This window comes from Anopheles ziemanni, chromosome 3, assembly GCF_943734765.1.
Source record: "Anopheles ziemanni chromosome 3, idAnoZiCoDA_A2_x.2, whole genome shotgun sequence".
Classification (NCBI taxonomy): Eukaryota; Metazoa; Arthropoda; class Insecta; order Diptera; family Culicidae; genus Anopheles; species Anopheles ziemanni.
Genome location: NC_080706.1, coordinates 74922807 through 74943752, shown reverse-complemented (window position 1 = coordinate 74943752; position 20946 = coordinate 74922807). Strand labels below are relative to the sequence as shown.

The window sequence follows — 20946 nt, the reverse complement described above, 5'->3', positions numbered from 1 at the left end:
AACATGCTGGACTACTCGTAACGCGATGAACGATACGGACATATTCATCCCTTCTTCGGCTGGACGAATTATTCCGACGAATAATATCATTCTAAACCGACTACGTGTGACCTTTTGAACTGACGCGATCCCGATCACATGTGTGCTGGTCGAATTGATATACAATTTATAATTAATCAAACTTACCTGACCCCTCAAATTGCTCTCCCCTGCATTCACGCATTACATCATTCTCACTCACCCGCCTCGTTGTAATGAATAAAATCGGAATTCAAAACCACAAATTCAAAACCGAAATAATAGCCAAGGGACGCACAAACATCGAACTACGTGAGCAGTTCATACTAGCCGACGGTGTGTCGCAGTCGATGGCCGCCTTTAAGCCGCGTATGTCTGGCTCGGCCGGTTCCGGATCGAATCAAACCAGCTCGCCGATACCAACACAAGGTCCTATTGTGAAGGTAAATATTTCCCTCTATCTCTCTCTCTGTCTCTCACTCTGCTCCTTCTTATTCTCTCCCAGTTTCTTCTCTCATTGGATGTGTCTTTTTCTTTTTTAATGTCCACCAGAATTGGAAGGTTCCGTTTTATTTTATCTCTTGTACTTGTTGAAAAATCCCTTAACCTACCCCTAACACTTTTTTTGAATTTTGATCTTTTCATACGTAATTTGTGTTTCGACGTGGTTCTATGTTTCTGTTTTGCACAACAAGAACTTATGTTTGAATAATTTCCCTACTTTACTTCTGTTACTTTCTTGTCTTACTCCCATTCTCTATCTATATCTTCTACTGTTCCATTCCGTTTTTCTTTTTCCTCCTGCAAACGATTATTCGATTTTGTTTCCCGAGTGCACATTCCCTACACCGGATTCTCTGCAAAACTTGACCAGATCTCTCCAGTCTCGAATTCTTCATACGTCTCTTCCTTTTGTTCGAACGAAGATCTTCTTACGCCCTGTCCACATAACTTGTACAATCACCCGTTTGTCAGTAGTTGGGAAAGCATTACGGAGACCATAGAATGACTAGATCACAATCACCTACGTGCAAAACCTGGCCCGGCGGTGGCGTTAAACTCGCCCCCTCCTGTCCACTGTAAAACCACTCGATCTCTACTGGTGTGGGTCTCGTAACATATCGTTTCACACGTTAGGTTCTCCCAGCCGAGGCAGATGCTGTTTTCGGTTTGATTAGTGTATATACCACCGTTCTATAGTTTCTAGCCGTTAAGTGTAGTCTACAGATTTTGTAATTTTCGTTGTCTCAAATCCTTTCTAAATGGTGTCTTCCTATGTGTTTTTTTTCTTCTATCAACTATCAGTATCTAAAATAACAATCATGAATGTTGCGAGGATTATCAATGAATGTATTCTCTCGCTGTACACAATGTCTATATGTGATGGGTAAAACACACGTAACGATATCATCTAGGTGATATTTGACGTGAAAATTTGGATAGTTTCATTCGGCTTTTGATAAATGAATGCTAATTCATTTCACGTGTCGAATCCCATACATCCTTATTTTTGTCGATAGTTTATGAATGCAATGTTTTTTTGTTTCTTAATTTTTTGCATCAACAGTTTGTTTCATTATTCTTTTTCTTCCATGAAATACTCCTGTGTATCGTTTCGAAAAATTCGTTTTCCCCCAAACCATTTGGTCGTGTTCTCTTTTCTTGTTACCTTGTTTCATAAAAAATATTGTCCCATCCCATTGAATGATCCTTTTCCGTAATCTTCTACCGATCTCCCTCACTTCCCGTCAATCCCAATTTGCGAAAAGGTACGTATATCGCGTGTTGCGCTTGGATCGTACAGTGAATGTCTTAGACGACGTTGATCGATGTGTGTTGAAATGCAATTGACTAGTTTGAAATTGTTCGATGTTGTTGTTATTGTCACTGTCGGTAGTTCCTTTCGTTTGGTACAGTTATCTTTGCACATACAGTATGCGAAGGATGATGCATTTTGCGAAGTATCGATGAATGTTTTCCATTGCACCACCTGCCTGTCCTAGTTTCTTGAAGTTGCCTGTTTTGTTGTTTTTTTTCCTCTTACTGCAGCACCTTGCGATATGAGAGTATGTTTTTATTTTGATACTCGGGAATGTTTGAATGTGTGTTTTCTATTTATTTCATCATCTTTCATCGGTTTAGTTTTTGAGTTGGATTTTTTGCATGTCTTTTGTTTTCTGTTGAGTGATTTATATTATTATTTCAATTTCATTTCTTACGGGGTGAAATCATGAGTCATACAAATGCAAGATTCACCACCATATCGTCATTGCTGGTGTCCTTACACACTGTCTCTCTACCTCTCTCTAACACTGTGCATATTGCAACGGCTCCGTCGAGTGTGCGTATAACCGGCTATACACGCACTTCTCGTACACCACATCACACGGGTGTGCTTTACATTGTTTCTCGTCGATTGGATTGTCGCTCTCACAATCTGTCAGCCATTGTTTACTAAAACCACATCTTGCATTGCATACGATAAGAGTATAGCAACAACATGCATTTTCCCCGATTTTACCGTGCTTATCATACGAGGGCTCATATTGCCATGCATCTCACTTGCAATATTCTTCTTCATGCTCGCAACGAAATTCCGCTGGAATTGTTAATAAACAGAAAAGCTATAGCACTGACGAAAGGCTACACGCTGATCCCTACGCTGCTAAGTCAAGCGTGGCAATATTGTTGGTTTCGTGCAACATAATTCCGCCCCGGACAGAGCCTGATAGAAATGAAGAAGGAAAACAGTAGCTAATTCAGCTCAGGTGAAATGTTATCCAGCATCAGGCTCTCACGGCTTAGTTGAAGCGTTATGAACAGAGTAAAAAGCATAGTAAGCAAAGTAGCTAAACTAGGAGAACAAGGACGCGAACCGAGGAATACTGTAGCCTGTTTCACAAACAAAAACCAAAACCTCGTGCAATTTTTCCAGCTGACGAACATTTGGCCGAACTGATGCCAATCTTCGAGCAGTTGCGCGCTCAGGGCAATCTGCCCTGTACCTACCCGTTGCACGTCACGTCCAGTGGGACCGCCTTTATCCGTGGCGGCTCCCGGTCGACACCGCTCAGTCCACACGCCCCTCACTGTCATCCGTCGACGCATTGGGTAAGTCAGTTCCACGCCAGCTCCCTGCCAGTCTGCCGCGCCATCAGGAAGATAGACCAGAGGGCAACGTCCTCACCGTCGTCTGCCATCGCGTTGTTTTCGTTTTTGGTTATTTATTCGTTTCGTTTCCCAAACACATCGTAACTATCGTTTCGTTATCGGTTTTTCAAACCTTGTTAGCGCCCTCTAGGTGTCAAGTACAAAAGTTCCATTTGATCTAGATCGTTGTAACTGTGTCTCGGGTGTATGTGTGGTTTGTGTCTCCGGAGGAAAATCGATAATCGTAAATCCGTCTGGAGGTCATCTGTTTTCGGGACGTTCGCTCCACCTGTTCCACCATCATTTCTCCTCTTTTAACGACCCCCGGACCTTCCTCTTCAGTGAATATTTTTCCTGTACATTTTACTGACCCATTTCTTCCTGCTTCCCGTTCTGCGCAACGCCCACCAAACGCCCAGGTACGCGAACGTTCGGCAAAATCGATCTCGATGTCGCGTCCTTCACGCTCATCGCTGTCCGCCTCGACGCCCGATTCGCTAAGCGACAACGAGAGCGGCCTCGGAACGCCAGGACGCTTCCAGACGCCGAACCGTAAAACATCAGTGCCAGTTAGGTAAGTCTTTCCACTTAAAACATCTCCCTCCTTTGGAAGAAATGTTTTCAACATGTCGAATTGATGCTTACACTTTCGAGAAGCAGCACAACCCCATGGTTTGCTTTCTAATGCATTTGTTTTAGCCAATTTCGGAGTCAATATAAAATAGAATAAACAAATACTGATCTCACCGATGGCTGCCTAAACCGAAACTTACAAGATAAATCAAAACTTATCCTAATTTGTACAATTTGTTTCACCTGAACACACTCAAAGTGATCCGTCATGAATAAGCTTAACTAAAATGCACAAATTTAATTATAATCACCACTACCTTTTTTTAATCAACAAGTATCAACACCTAATGATTCGATTGAGAAATAGTTTACGCGAAGTCATCACTCCGTTTATAGAGTTGAAGAGCCACAAAAATGAATTGTTAGGTTCGTTCTATGTATGTTAAAGAAATTGTACCTTTGATGAACATTTCTTACGGAATAATAATTTCGATCGATCAACTTCTATTATTCAAAATCGTTCCATAAAGTTTAAAGGAATAGTGATAGAATTTGATTTTATGGACAGACTTTTATTTTTTTTTTCAACTTTTATTTTTCGAACTCCATCCCTAAAGTTGACCATTCCTGCAAAGAAATGCAAATTTGTGTTAGTGAATCGAATCGGTTTATTGCAACCAATTGATTCCTTCTATGTACGAGCTAAATTAAGTTAATGGAAAGAGGAAAGAAAACAACATCGGTGTATTTCGATGTTTGCGTCCCTTCCCTTGTTGTTATCTGAAATCGATTTGTCGCGATTTCTAATCGTCCCGATGCCGTTATCGACTCTCCAGCAGATCTCAAATGACACCGGGTGGCTCGAGGGCGAACTCTCGGCCCAGCTCCCGGCCGGCCAGTCGCGCCGGCTCGAAGCCCCCATCCCGCCACGGGTCCACGCTGTCGCTGGACAGCACGGACGACGCGACCCCGTCGCGCATTCCGACCCGCCGTCTCACACAAACGTCGACCCCGCGGCCGTCCCGACTGTCGGTTGGATCCGTCTCGGGTCGCACCGGCAACACCACCACCACCACCACGAACGGGGTCTCATCGAGGACGGCTTCCGGGGCCGCATCGCCCGCTCCCACGAGGTAACCATCCGGGGAGGCGCACACATATCTCCGTCCACCTTCAACCGTTCTTCTTAATTCGAATATGTCATAGATGTTAATATAAATTTTACTCTTCTATCCCTCCCACTCACATCAACACCTCTAAATATCCCGCACCATGCCTTACTGACTGCATCGCCTGCTGCAAAACGACACGGAACCTACCAACCTAACCCGACCTAAAATTCAACCTCAACCAACCGCATCTGCGCATCGCTCACTAAATCAATCCAATAATTTACAAAACCCTCAACAAACACATTGACGCAACTTAACAACTCATGGCTTGTGGCGGTTTGCTGCAACTACTCGCTTGGATGCAACAGGAACGGTGGCATGAGTCGATCATCCAGCATACCAACACTAATCGGACTACCAAACAGCAGGTAATTATTCCTACCAAAGGAGTGTGTCGAATCTCGGTGAAAGTGTTTCGAAACGGATTGCACCAGCTCCACAGCTCCCACACTATCTCGTTTCTCTTTCTCTCCTACCTCCTTCCTAACTGTTTACTAACCGAACGATTTGTTTCCGGACCTTGTAACGCTATAGTCAACCGCGCTCACGGATACCGGTTCGTCAAACGTCCAACGTGTCCAACTCATCGTCAGCGACGGGGTAATTGTTGCAGAACAAACGGGAACGTCTAGCGTCCCGGTTTTGTTCCGTTTCGTTTCGTTTTGCCAACCTTTAGTTACTCTTTGTGGCTAGTGTGCACAACACCTGCGTGTTAGTGTTTCTGCTTTCGTCCTTTTTTCCGGACAACGCGTTGTCGTTGGCACAACCTCCAAATTATTTGGCGTGTTTTGTACGCTTAGTTTGCTTCCTCAAAGTTTCGTTGCTGATTAGTTTTACGTTTTATACATGAAATTTTGTTACATGGGCATAAACCCCAAAATGTTTTATTCCATACCGAATACGGTTGAACCGATGAACGACAAACTGCATGCTTTTCCAATTTCTCTTATAGTATTTTCCATACTGCAAAGTGATCGTTATGTTTTTGCTGATGAGTTGAATGATCTATTGCTTGCTTATGTCACTAACTTGTTTTAACAAACCAAATATTCTAATTTCCAAATGATTTTGTTTTACGTTTCACATTTATTTGTGACGACGTTGTGTCGCAATGTAATTTGATTTTCTATTTAGATCTTATGCATCCTATTGTTTTTGTTACAACAACGATTGTCAGTGTGAAAGCTTATATTTCAGTTTTGTTCTTACTGAGTTAGTTGTTGCTTTACATATCACATATCAGGTTCTTTTTTCTAACGTAACGTTCTTTTGTTTGTTTTTCCCCCCTGCAACACGCACCGATCAACAGAAAAACGAGCGGAGCATCGACGCCTTCCGGCATGCAGACGCCCCGCCGAACGTCGGTAGAACCTGGCACGCCCGGCAGCACGACGACCGTGCCACGGCCGGAAAGCCGCAACTCACGCGGGGCAACCCCGAGCGAGAAGCGGGCACCGTTTCGGTTGTAAGAAAACCCCCACCCCTTTCCCCCGTCAACCAGTGCCACACAGGATTAAACACAAGGGGAAGGTGCAGCACAACTAAAAGGCGGTCGGGTGTGTGCAAAAGTATTAGGAAGTGAGCCCCAATAACGCCAATGAGAAGAAGAGCATCCGCATCGCAACGTGTACGTTCGTGGCCGGTGGAGACAAATAACACCACCTCCCCCCGGTACACCCAGAGCCATCGCTATAATCATCCTGATCGAAAACGAAAGTAGAGCATTAAGACACGAACGAACCAATTCCAAGCGAGGCCAAACAACAATCGCCAAACAAAAGTGTGCGAACGTTCTTCTCAAGGCACAGAATTTTTATGCAATCGATCTACAGTCATAGGAACAAATGAAAGTCTACGATCGGACGTAGAGGATACGAGCAGCAAGAAGTGAAAAGTTAAATGAAAGCAACAAATAAGAGGGCTACTTGCAGGGTGATAGAATTCTTGGTTTTCTATCAAATTATTTTTGATTCTTTAACAGTTTTGAAACCAAGCGCCTTCGCATTACAAAAAAAAACCATAGACCACAGAAGGTTGAACCAGTGTAGGAACTAAAGTCAACAGTGCATTGTGGGGGGAAATGCCAGAAAATTGTTAACAGGAAGTTCTAAACTAGGTGTTGCCAGTTATGCCAGAGCTTTTCTTTGCTGAAAACGTTAAAGTAAAGTAGTTGTGAAATATAACTAGAATTCGTATGCTTGGAAGCAAAAACATACATCTGCCCGGAAGATCATAGTATTGCGTCGTTTGTGTGCGGGGTTTGAAGGTAAAAATCGCCAGTTTTACCTTCACCGAAGCTAGGACGACGCCCAAGGAGAATAGCAACAACGATCCATCCGGCACAAAACCCAAGCATCATTCCGTTTATTTCACGAAGCAAAATTATGCCTCCGACCGTTGGTTTGGCATTCTTCTGTTTTGTTGTTTTTTGTTCTTGTTCATCGATTTTATCGATGCTTTTCGTTTCATATTTTTATGTTCTTCACTCTTTAGCTATCATATGAAAAAAAGGAAACAAATCAATTATTTATTGTCACATTAATATTTTTTCGTTCTATTCCAATCCTTGATCCGATAGGACTCGGTAGAAACTAAACTAAAACACCAAATCGCAAACAGGTTCTTGAAAAAGAAAATCGCGTCGCGCAACGAGACGGAAAAGATCGCCAGCTTTTCCACCGTTTGTGGTCGAGTTTCTTTTTCAACGGTTTCCAAGCGATAGTTACATCGGACGACATTTACCTAGATAGGGAAGAAATGAAGGAAACATTATCGATCAGGGAGGGAAGGAGATAGCCTTTCGTGTGAGGTTCCGTTGCTTTATCTGAAAGTCTAGATAGAAAAGAAAATGCGCGCGGGATTGAGAAAATCGCCAGTTTTTCGATTCCGCGCCGAATGTTAACGAAAGGTTACCCCCGAGCTTCAACTAGAATCTCCTAACCTCTTCTTTTACCGTGCTTGTTAACTACTCGGTACGATGGAAGAATATTTATTACCGAACAGAACAGAGTAAATATTCGAAAATGAATGCATTGGTTCTGCTAGGGGTTTTCTTGTCTCAAGGGAAAACCCAAGATGCAGCGGACTGCCGTGAGCCAAACGATGAATGAACGACAGCTGGGCCACCGAGAGCCATTATGATGGAAACGTTTTGAGAAGGACAGAGTATTGATTTGTTTATTGTTTTATTTTCTTTACGTCTTAACATTCATGCGTCTTTATTTGTTTTTTTTTTACAAAAAATCGTTGTTATATACAATTTTCGCAATCGATGCGTCCCGCGAGGCGAACGGAATGCCGCTGAATGGGCACGGATGTGGAAAGCATCTGTCCCCGCATACCCGGCGGCTTCCTTCGGTGTCGATTTCAACAAACAAAAAAGTCATTTAGTCCTTAAGCGCAGGGTAGGGAAGGAGCGACGGCGAAGCAAGGAAAGCAAGCGAGCAGGAATTAATCATTAAACACTAATAAAAGTAATTACGCGCGCCGTGTTCGATAAAATATAGTAACAAACGTAGTGATATAAGCGAGGGCGATCCGGACGGCGACGGACGATCGAAAAACGACGACTAACTTCACAAAGCTAATGATTTTCTTTTCCAATCGCGCCGATTGTTCATTATCTTTTTTTTATATAATTGGCTTTCCCTGCGTTGGTGGCAAAGTGTAACGTCGAGCCCGACTATAATTCCATTTACAATTGCTGCGCAACCGTAAGGTTTCCTTTCCCCCCGCAAAATTAGCTCCCCCTTTGTAATTATATACATACACTTAACTTTAAACCCTAGTACATAATCTCGTAGCGCGCTCTGTTGTTCAGTAGATTAATAGATTTTTTTTAGAAAAAACAAGAAGAAAAAAACAAAAAAATACACCCACACCCAATTGCTCTCCATTCGGAGGAAATAAACGATTAACTCTAGCTTATTTGTAACTGTAACAAACGAAATTGACAGAAATAAAGAAAAGAATTAATCTAACCACCGCTGTTTTACTATTCAGAATGCAGTGAAGAAATTGATCAACAAGCAAATAAATAACAGATTGAATCGCATACGGATTTGTTTAACTTTAACGATGGTAAATAAAGCGATCGTCAATTTTCATAGACTTGAGATGATCTCGAAGTTGGTCAAGGTTAGTGACGATCGTTTGTTTTGATTTTAACGATCATTTATTTCGACGAAAACGATTGACGAATGCATTCGAAAATCAACGCAAGACGGCAGATCGTTAAATAAAAAAAAAAAATCCATATGCGATTTCGATTTAGATTTAACCTGACTCTGAATTTCTGACCTACGACATTGCACTCATATCCACAAATATTTGAATGGCGTCTCGATCGATGCTGATTGGTCGGTTACATACAGCATATCCATCGCCATATGTCGGCATGGTGTGGATCTATGGTGAGTAATACTTTCTTATAGAAATTGTTTAAAGTGTACGGTGGTTCAGCCCTCTTGCTCGAATGAAATTCATAGTTCGTGGAACCACTTTCACAAAAAAAATTGCCATTCAAACGAAAGCCAATACTATAGGTTTAAAATTGTCCATGTGCTGTTTCAAAGGGGTCGTGGGCCGCATGTTCGATACCTCTGGCTTAGGAGATTTATTCTATCTTTCTTCCTGGAAAAAGGAAGGAAGAGATGCTCGAAAAAAAAACTTCATTTGAAAAAAACAAACCTTTATTTTAAATCAGGCATTTAAAGTCGCTCAAGAAACAAATAAATTATTTTATTGTTATTTGTTACTGCTTAGCCACACAGAAAATTTAACATTATCTAAAATTATTTCAAACAAAAAAAGAAGAAAAACAAAAAAATATGTTTTCATTCTTTCTTCACTTGCTTCCCATTACTTTCTAAAATAAAGTTTTTCCACTCATCATTCGCGCGTAGCCTGTATAGTTTCGTATCGTTACCAGTTTTACAGAAGAAGACAACGAAACCTGAAGACTGTCCGATTTTCAGGTGTCCGACCTTGAATGTCTGGCACTGTATATCCTGTCAATCCTGTATCCCAGACCAGCAGAGCAGCCCATACCAGTTAAATCAAAGCGATTTCAATTTCATACAACAAAGAACGTAGATCGCGAGAAGGTGTATCTCAACGAAAAACATGCTTAACTCTCTTTTTGATCTTTTAATTCTAATCATTAGCGAAGCCGATATTCGATTGATTTTTCCGTTGATTTCTCCATAAAAAGCATGAAAACCTAGACCTATGCGTCTTGTGGTCACTTGAAAAAAATTTGTATCGTTATCCATCCAAATGATTTTCCTCATCGCAGACCAAATCAATCAACTGATTTAGTAATTGGCGATCTATTTCACATGTAGTGTGAGATCATTAAAAATCAAAAGAAAAATTATAGTTATTTGAACTTAAATTATAAAATTTCTTCTATTACCACAAGAGTAGATTTGAATTCGTTGATAGAAAGAAGAAGAAAGTAATGAAACGGTCGGAGAAAAGTATTACAAAACTAGTTTCCGAAATAAATTTATTATGTTGGCTCGGTTTAAGATTTAGAGGCCGTATTAAACAGCAAGATTTCATAAACATGCGTAAAACATAACATAAATAGAAACATAAGGTGTCCGCGACAAACGCAAATGGCAATTAGCTATCACATGATATTGTAGATGAATTTATAGAAATAATTTAAAATAGAGTCTGAATCGAAATCCGATCGTAGATTATCGAAGCGGCTTCAAATTGTACCATTTTTTTACACTCTTGTCTTCATATTCCCCATCTACATATATCAACTAAAATTTATTATAAAATATGTATCCAAGCTGGCAAAAAATAAAGAATCCTGTTATTTTTTTCAGATGTTATTCCTATTGATAAACACAGAAACTATGGATGATGGATTACAAGCGCTTTAAACCAAATAAGTCCAACTTTAGCCTTTGGTATATAAATAATTAGAGTAATAGAAATGTCTAGAGGGTTCCGATTACCCATCGCTTAGGGCTCCGGAATAGATCGGGCCTTTGCTCGCGCATTTTTTTATGTTTTAGTTTGAAGTTCACCCAGAACAACATTGTAGTTCCTAATAAGAGCCCCAAACAAGAATTACGGTTTAGCTGAATAGACCATGATAACAGTGTATATACTACTCTTATCACCATAAAATTAAATACTTTAAAGCTGTTTTGTTAAAGCGGAATCTGAGATGGATTTTAAATCTATCCTAGCGTGCGGTCGATCATTTCGTATTCAACAGATTGAATATATTAAACTGAATAGAACGAAATCTTTCCGGAAAACTACAATCCGCTTCTTTTCGCATCACACATATTTTTCAATAACCGGTTTAGCACCATGAATGAAATCTATGGAATAAATATGTAAATGTCAAGTTGATTATTTATTTTTTTTTTAGAAAGAACGGCCTGACCGTATTGCTTAAATGTCAAGTTTGTTGCGTACGAAACACATTCGAGCCAAACACGAAATTTGGTCCTGGTCGTCATAATATCGAGTTCTTTACGCATCTTTGAGGAATGCTCATCAAAAATTTGGTTCTTCACACAATCGGTTCTACCAGATTAACCGTTCTCATAATAACGCTACAGGGTATGAAGGCAATAGAAATGCTTATATACACGATGCAGCAGGAAAACGATTCGAAAATTAATATCTATAATTGAAGTTACGTTTGCTCCTACAACTATTCGAGTTCATAAATTTTTAGGGTTTCATTTCTAACCAATTTATTCTGTTTTCATCAGCAAATGTATAAATGATGCTTGATGTTTTATGTTTGATGTTTAGTGTTTGATTTTTGATCTGTATTTAAAATGTTTTGTATATTAAACAATAAAGTGTTTAGTGTTTAAAGCTTGATGTTTTGTGTTTAATGTTTATTCATCTATATTTACCAACTGTCGTTGTATTGAATACTTTTACTTTAAGTTGTGCTGAGCTCCAACTAAAACATCAATTGAAAACATACAAGTGACCAGAGTATAAAACCGCGATAAAGCTAACTTTTCCTGGCACATCGAAAGCCCCCTGCCGAAGTAAGAGCCCGAGGTTTCGCAACGTGTCGTAAGGTGTATTTGTGTAATACATTAGGTATTTCCATATCATCCGATCTGTAAAATGGGTTTGTCCGTTGAATCACTGTACACATCTGAAAGTTAAACCTGATGATTCGTTTTGTTTACCGAGAAAACGTACACAAAGACTGTTGCAAATTGTTTTAAGAAAAAGGGTAAATTTTGGTCGCTTCTTGATGCGCCACAAATTTAGTATCTTTATTCACCGATTTACAACTTGATATCAAGGGCCTGCCTTTACAATTGTCTCCCTTTTATACTCCTACCTTGGGTAGGCGTAATCCTTAATCGGTGTAATCGGCGTAACTACACCGTAGTTGGCGCCGGCTTATTGACAAATGTTCCCTTCGTGACAAAGACAATTTTAAAGTCACACGTCACGTAAGAAACATAAATCAGTAGATTAATATGACCTACATGTGGGCGTCCGCGACAGCCGAGCGGTAGAGCCGGTTAGAAAATCGGCCCATGAGCGCCAAGGCTCACCACCTCGACGGCGTGGGTTCGAATCCCAACCGAGAACGGACCCTCCCCTGTACGGGAGGACTGACTATCCACGTACACATAGGGTAAAAAGTCTCGTAAGCCCTCGTAAGTGAAGATACTTGAGGATCGAAAATAAACTAACTAAATTGCTTAAAAAGCAAACCTCCATTTATGATGTATGGTCTAAACTGGTAGGAGGTTGCAGGGTGAAATTTGCGGGAACCCCAATAAAATTATGACTCATATACAATATTTAAGAAAAAATCTTCAAGTATCTTCACTGAAAATTTCAAATCAATCCGACATCTCAATAAAAAGATATGAAATCTGAAGTACAGGAAAACGAAATCTCCTTGTAAACCGGTTGAACATTTACGTAGGTAACTATGTTAAAAGAGGTGAAGGTTAACCGAAGCTTTCGACGGTTCATGTTTAGTTTTCTGATGTTTTCAACATCATTTATGATAGGAAAATAAATGAATTTCAAGTTTCGCGCAATTGTAATCTCGCAAATCACAATTCAAAAGTAAACAAACGACAGTAAACAAACAACGCGGTTGATGATTCAGCTGTAATTGACACATACTGTCATACTGTGTACTGTCAAAATCGTCGAGAACGAAATCGACCGTTCCCCGGAAAAGGGCCTTCACTCATGTCATGAATGCATGACTTTCACACATCAAATGGAATATTTATTCTTTATCTTTATGTATTCAAAATAAAAATTTCTTTTTAATGTTGAACATCAATCGCTGTTGTTCTAGTGTTAAATTCAAATAACTTTCTACGACTTTGTGTTGTGTGGGTAGGAGTGGACGATAGTCATCAGCGGCAGCCTTGGAGGAATTCTAGATGTTCGGATTAGTGCATCTCTAGTCAATCGGCGTATCAATCCAACGTATATACAACCCCCATCCAATTGTGATAACTGGGATGAATAGATCTTTGGTAGGTGCATAACTGTCTAATGGAGCCTTATTGGAAGGGTCATTGAGCCACTCATTCATCGGGTGCTTCACAGCTCTTTCGCTCGTTAGGTTGACGTACACGGCGACTTAAAACTTCCAAACCAGGGATCGGCACACGTTTCCTGATGATGAAAAGTACCCGAAACCGCGGACCAGCTACCTTAAACGTTGTTTAAAACCCTTTTAAATGGAGTGTCAATTTTCTACTCCGAGAAGTAACATAAACATAAGACAAAAGTCTTGCAAAGTGTTACTTTTGATTTCTTATTTTGATACCTATGTTCGTTTGATTTTGTATTTTTTCAACGTACAATTTTGTTTTCTTTCAATTTAAACATCAAATCGACATATGGTTTGTTTTCTACAAATTTATCCCTTTTATTTTGCTGGAAAAAGTTTTTACTGCCATACTATCGTAATAGCTAAAATAATTCAGATTCTAAAAGGTTTGTATGTTGTGAACCATATTTTGTTTGTTTTGTGTAATCGAAAATTGTATTGCTCGAATTATTGATGCAAAATAAACATGAATACTGTGCTCAATAATTTCAACATTCGTTTCAAGGAAAAAGCAAATGTGACATCATGAACAAATCCCCGATCGCTGCTCTAAACCTCCATTTTGTTTTCCATTCTTCATCCTCTCTTTTCGTTGTAGTCTTTGGGAAGCTTCAAATTCATTCAACATCCAAAAAAGAATTATCATATTTGTCGCTATCTGGAAACACGTCACTTCGTATCGTATCGCACACATAACAAAACTGGTTTTCACCTCTCTGGTTGAGCCTCTCGTTTTTAAGAGATATCCTGTATAAGCGACTGACACGTTTGGCTGACAGTATTTAACGTCGAACCACCGATCAAATCATTGCTACGTGTTTGGAGACCAACAAACAAAGCAACAATTTTCAAACAGTTTAGGGAAAAATCAAAATGCTTTTGTGTGGTCGTGAAAATGTAAACCGTGTTTTATGCTACGAATGTATAGTGCTAAAGTGTGAAAGCCAAGCCTTTCTTTGAATTGATTTGTATCAACCGCGCTAACCAATGCAAACATTCTGTAAACAAGTGAAAAATTCTGTAGACAAATAATTAAATGGTTAGGTTACTATTACTATTTTATTGTTTAAAAGTTACACAACTGATGAAAAGTACTTCGCTTCGTTAATCGTTTTAGCAAATACACAGGCAGCTGGTTGCTGAAACGAATTGTTTGTGATCAGCGACCCAAGCGTCAAGTTGCTTCATTAGCATACAAGGTAAGTTCGTAGTGACTTCGTCTTATCGTCATATAAGGTGGTGGTGGAAATATACGTAATGAAAAACGCCAAAAGTATTAGTTTTACATATTTTATGCGAAAAAATCGTAAAAGCTGACAGCGGTGCTAACCTGCAGAGTTGGTCGAGCAATGCAAATTTAACACGTTAACCGCGTCGCAGTTTAAAGTTAACCTTCCTTTTACGCCGCGTCAGTCGCTAGTGATTGACATCGAACTAGTGTTGGGTCAAGTAACACTTTTTGATGTGCCGTACTGTGGTACCACACACAATTTATTGTTCTGTGCATTTGTGGTAGCACAGTAAAGTGTCATAAAGTCATACAATGTCTCTAATTATTCAGCAACACCTTTTCGATTCAAAAAGTCTGTGTAAAGTGTTCGATTCAACAAGTGTGTAAAAAATTCACAGAAGTATGCAAAAGTATCCAAGAACTGAATAATACAAAATTGGTACATAGTTTTTCAGGAACAACACGATAAAGGTGCATAGTTTTGCTTTATGTTATGTTTGTTCTATAAAGACTGCAGTCATTTACACTTCCATGTAACACTATAATATATAAACCAATTACAGCCAATGTTTAAAATGTGTCCCTTATAAGAAATTATCTATCAACCATGAACCTATTCAAAGAACTTTTTTTTTAGTTTTGCATCGTGACGTTTTTATTTCAAGTACATTTGTATGGTATAACTCCAACTAAATTCTTCTTATGTGGACACTGTTTATGTGGATCTCTTAATATTTATCCACTTGAATAATTTCTAATTGTCGATTGCTTCCGTACACTTATGTAATTCTCTTTTCACATTAGAAGTGTATATGGTGTGAGTGTGTGAGTAAAGAAATTTACCATAATAAGAATGCACTATTTGGGACACCACAAGAAATGAAGATCCTAGGAAGCGACAAATTTTCTACTTGATCCGTTTGGTGTTGCAACTAGGAGGTTTGACGATTAAACATCAAATACTTTACAGTAGGCTACCATTGTTTAATGTTCTACGTATACTACCGGGATTGCTAGATGAGATGTAAAACACTGTAAGCAATCCGTACGGCGTTCTATATGTGCATCTTATCTTTTTGCCATGAGATTTTTTATGATTAGTTAGTTCATGTATCTCCTGATGCTACCTAAGTTTCATTTTATTGTTCTTACGACAACTCTTTAGAAAGAATTTCTCATTAATATTTTTATCAATTCGTTCATTTTCTCGCTATGCATCTGCTTGCAGGACAAGAAAACAAATGCGCACGTTTGTAGTAGCTTAGTGTTCTTAATACAAAATTATAAAGTTTGTATGTTTGTCAATTTGTTGTGTCATTTGTTATATTAAAAATATGAAATTATTTTTTAAAGGTGGCTTTATATATAAACATTACAGCATAAACTTTTATCTGAATTTGCATGATACATTTAAAAATATGTTGAAAAGGATTAAAATTTGGTTCAATTTGATCTTTTTTGCTTTACACCGAGCTAGCGGAATGATGAAGTAGAAAATCAAAAAATTAAAAACGCCAAAAAATAGTCAACAAATTTACTAAAAAGTAACAGGAAAAATCTTCAGAAATAACGAAATTATGGCGAGTTAAAAGGAGCGGTCAAAATGACCGCTAAAAAGCATTCGGCCAAGATCCCAATGCATTGTATTCTAGTGTTAACTAGTTACGGATAGTGTTGGGTCAAGTAACACTTTTTGAAGTACCGTACTATAGTATCACACACAGTTTATTGTGCTGTGCATTTGTGGTAGCACAGTAAAGTATCATACAGACATAAAATGTTTCCATTTACATATTCAGCAACACCTTTTTGATTAAAAACGTGTGTGCAACGTGTTCGGTTCAACAAGTGTGTTGGTTCTCTACGCGCAAAAACAAAATCACGAAAGTGTGCAACAGTATCGAAGAATGTAATAATGTAAAATTGATACACAGTTTCTAAGGAAAAACTCAAATAAGGTGCACAATTTTTCCAGATGTTATGTTTTTGCGATAATTTCTTTAGTCAATCACACTTCTATTCAACACTTTAATATATAAACCACAAGCAATTACAGCGAGTGTTCCTTATAAGAAAACCATAAGTCGTTAAAAGTTAAAAAGCTAGTTATTAAGCTTCGTGACGTTTTTCTGACTGACTTCTTCTTCTTTTGACTTAAGAACTGACTTCTTCTTCTTCTGTGTACACTGGGTGATCTCTTGTACATTTATACATTTGACTAACCTCTAATTATTAATTGTTTCCGTACACTCGCCACTCTCTCAGCACATAAGTTGTATATGTAGTGTTAGTGCAGAAACTTACCATCATAAAAATATACATTTTGGGGTACCAGGAGAAACAAAGAAATAACACACCCGGTTGACAAAAATTCCAATTTTTTGCAGCTGTCATGTAGTTACAGCAAGTTTTTCTATGGCAGATTGCTGGGAATCTTGCTGGAACTACGTGATAGCAGCAAAAGTTTAAACTTCGGTCAACCTGGGGGGTCGGAGATCTTTTCTTCTTGGATTTGAACCGTTCCTTTCGCACTTCAATCGAAGCCTTTTCATACATCATTTTCGTATAACATCAGTTATTTTATACAAATAATAATTTAAAGATTATGTGAAAACGAAGTTCAAAATTCTAAAGACTGGTTCATACTAGTGTTGTGCTTAATGAATCTTTTGGCGAGATTCATTCATATGAATCTTTCACCTAAGATTCATTCAGATGGATTCATGAATCTTTGTGGATTCGAATCTTCAACGCTTAATGAATCTTTCGAAACCTTAATGAATCTTCATGAATCTTTCATGGATCTGTCACGAATCACCCCGATTCTTTCATAGGCGTGGACAATGCGCAAAAAAAACAAAAAGGAGTCCCTCAACCCATTTTTGGCTGGTGGCTTTTCATCAGTTGGTGTGTCTTTAGGATTCATGAATCTCTCGACGAAAAATTAATGAATCCCTTATAAGGCAGAGATTCATTCAGATTCATGAATCTGAATCAGATTTACACAACTCTAGTTCATACACTTTATTCCTATACTATGGTAGCTACGGAATTGGTATACCAAGGAACCAAAGAACAGTTCATAAAATGAATTGGTATAACGGTGTGAAACTTTACTGTGGTACCACGATTTTTTGGGACGAGGCGAAGTTCGTTGGGTCAACTTGTTATAATATGTATACCATATGCTTGTGACATGGTATTGAAGAAAGAGACTTTTTGGCCTATTCCGAGATCCGAACGTTCGAGATTTACGTTCGAGATTCGATATTGGGCATTTCCAAATCCGAATTCGAGATGTTTATCAAGGTGTATGTAAAGTATAGAAAGGTGTTCCACTTTACTTTCAGAATAAACCTTTGGAGATGTTCAACGATTCGATTTGTTTGTTATTATTACTTTTTTAGCGATGTTTGGTACATGCGTGCCACCTATGCACATTACAAGTACGGTAGTATCATTTTACATAAATTTTATCACGAAACTCTAGTAATAACAAACGATTTTTCCACATTCAACGCCCACTCTCCATCGTAGTGTCAATTTTATTTTTCGCGTTGGCTACGACCTCTCGACCAACTTGGACACTACGATGGAGTGTCACTATGCTAAACGCGAAAATCTCTACGCTACGATGCCGGCTAAACATAATAGCTTCGTTTTATGCCTGGATCACATCCCTATCTAGCTTATAGCAACGAAGTTGTAGTTCTGTGGAATTTATAGGACATTCCTGGGACTAGTCTTGGAATAATAATAATAAACTACCCAAAATGTCTAAAATCTAAAACCGGTTTCAGTACTTCGATGTTCAGCACCAGCATCCACTTAGAGCTATGAACCACCTACTTAAGCATTTTCAGATTCGCAATAGGTCCGCATTGGGAATTGGGAAAAACATAAACATAAAATCATCATAATCTAATCATTTACACTCATATGCATACTTGAATAATATTTATAAGCGCTTCGAACAATGCTGAGTTTGACCAACTAAGATTGACATTTCTTGAAACCGGATTTAAAAAGAAATTCAATCGCTGGAGCAGTGTGGTTTCCTTTTTCTTACTTGAATATTCATATTTTGACTAAGTGTAGAATCAATGTGTTCAAGGAGCAGGTGAGATCTATTAAACAAACAAAGTATTGGAAAATTGTATTTATAGAAATAAGCTAATTTGTAATGTGATTCTCATTCTTTTCACTCTTTCTAGTTCTTTGAATTAACTATGCCCTGCCCGGTTGACAAAAATTTAAATTGTTGCTGCTACTATGTAATTCCAGCAAGAGTCCCAGCAATGTGCCATGGAAAACCTTGCTGTAACTACATGACAGCTGCAAAAAATTTGAATTTTTGTCAACCGAGTGAATAAACTAAATTAAACCGTTAGGCACATTATTTGAAACAATAAACAAGATTGTTTTGGTTTCGGTTTGAAGAAAATTTTCTAAATTAAAAACATTGAGAGTAAAAAAGGGTGGATATTTTTCTTAATTTTTTATTATGTTACTTATCATTCACACCGATATGAAATAAACAAATGACTGACATTTTTGGTGACATGACATTCCCTATCGGGATTTATCCTTAGAGTTTATTAAATACTAGCTCATTTGCACTGTTACACGGGATGCACTATACATTTTATTATTTGTTTATTTGTTTATTTGTTTGTTTAAGACACTTGTCGGCCTCCGTGGGCTTCACAAGACATAGTTACATTTAAAATGGTTATTTACTGGACGTGATATAACAAGGACTCATCTGGACACGTGTCTTAATTCCTCAAACAACTCATGAGTGTTTCTATTGAAGTCGAGGCTGTGGTACACTCTGTTAAAGCTAGTTATCATCGCAGAAATAGGCTCATTGCTGGCATACTGGTTGTTATGCCGCGATGTCATCAATAAGGTGTAATGTCTAGCGGTTGGACGTGGGACTTGGATACCGATTTTTTGCAGTAGGTTCGGGGCGTCGATTTCACCTTTTAACAGTTTTAACATGAACATAGCCTTGGCTTTTTCTCTCCTTCTCTCAAGTGTTTCTATCCCTAACAGCAGACAACGTGTAGAGTATGGTATGTCATTGCTATTGGGCCAATGTAAAAGGTTTATGGCATACCTAGTCATTCTTTTTTGTATAGCCTCAAGCCGATTTGTCCAGGACGCGACACTTGGACTCCACACTACAGAAGCGAATTCTAATATTGATCTAACAAGGCTGCAATAGATAGTTTTTAAACATAGAGGATCACTAAAATCAGATGTCATTTTCCTAACTAGCCCTAATGTCCTATTAGCTTTCTTTAAAATGTTGTCATAGTGTGGTAAAAAGGTTAACTTATTATCTAAAAGGACACCTAGATCACGGATTCGGTCGGTACGCGCTATAATAGCTTGTCTTATTCTATAGTCAGCATGTACAGGCTTTTTTAGACGAGTAAATGATATCACAGAGCATTTCTCAACACAAATGACTAGGAAATTACGGTCACACCAGTCGATAAACTTATCTAAACACTGCTGCAAGCTATCACGATCATTAGCGCAACTCATTGGCTGGAAGAGTTTCACATCATCTGCGTACATGAGGAAATTCTCGGTCGGTAAAACGTAGCACAGATCGTTAATAAATAACGAAAACAACAATGGTCCTAAGTTGCTGCCCTGCGGAACTCCGGACGTGGACAGGAAAGCGTTAGAACGAGATCTACCATAGCTGACGTAATACACCCGGTTTTTTAGGTAGGAGCGGAACCATAGCAGGATTGCTTCTGACATGCCGAGCCTATCTAGCTTAGCTAATAGTATATCTACAGATACACTATCGAAGGCGGCTTTCAGGTCTGTGTAAATGCAATCAATCTGCTTGCCCTTGTCCATGCTACTCATACATTCTGAGACAAATTCTACTAAATTTGTAGAAGTAGAGCGTTTAGGCATGAACCCATGTTGAGCCGAAGAGATGTACGTCGCGGACGGATTAATCAGTGCGTTATATATAAGTATTTCAATTGTTTTGGCACATGCGGTGAGAGATGTTACGCCTCGATAATTAGATGCAACGTTGAGATCGCCTTTCTTATGGATAGGTACCATTGAGGAGGTTTTCCAAATCTTTGGTACAGTGCTTTGGAGAAAAGACAGACGGAATAAGCGGGCGAGATGGGGAGCCAGACTACTCCCGCACATGACTAGAGCTACGG

At 38.9% G+C, this 20946-nt stretch overlaps 1 protein-coding gene across 1 annotated transcript in view; it reads left to right on the top strand.

The window, feature by feature from the left end:
• LOC131283977 (microtubule-actin cross-linking factor 1) overlaps positions 1-6382 on the top strand; it is a 110583-nt gene extending 104201 nt beyond the window's left edge. The window contains exons 28-33 of the mRNA XM_058312826.1: positions 2954-3129; positions 3588-3742; positions 4578-4874; positions 5222-5281; positions 5448-5513; positions 6223-6382. Of these exons, the coding sequence (XP_058168809.1) occupies positions 2954-3129; positions 3588-3742; positions 4578-4874; positions 5222-5281; positions 5448-5513; positions 6223-6382 (914 nt within the window). The remainder of the gene's footprint in view (positions 1-2953; positions 3130-3587; positions 3743-4577; positions 4875-5221; positions 5282-5447; positions 5514-6222) is intronic.
• Positions 6383-20946: the final 14564 nt, after the last annotated feature.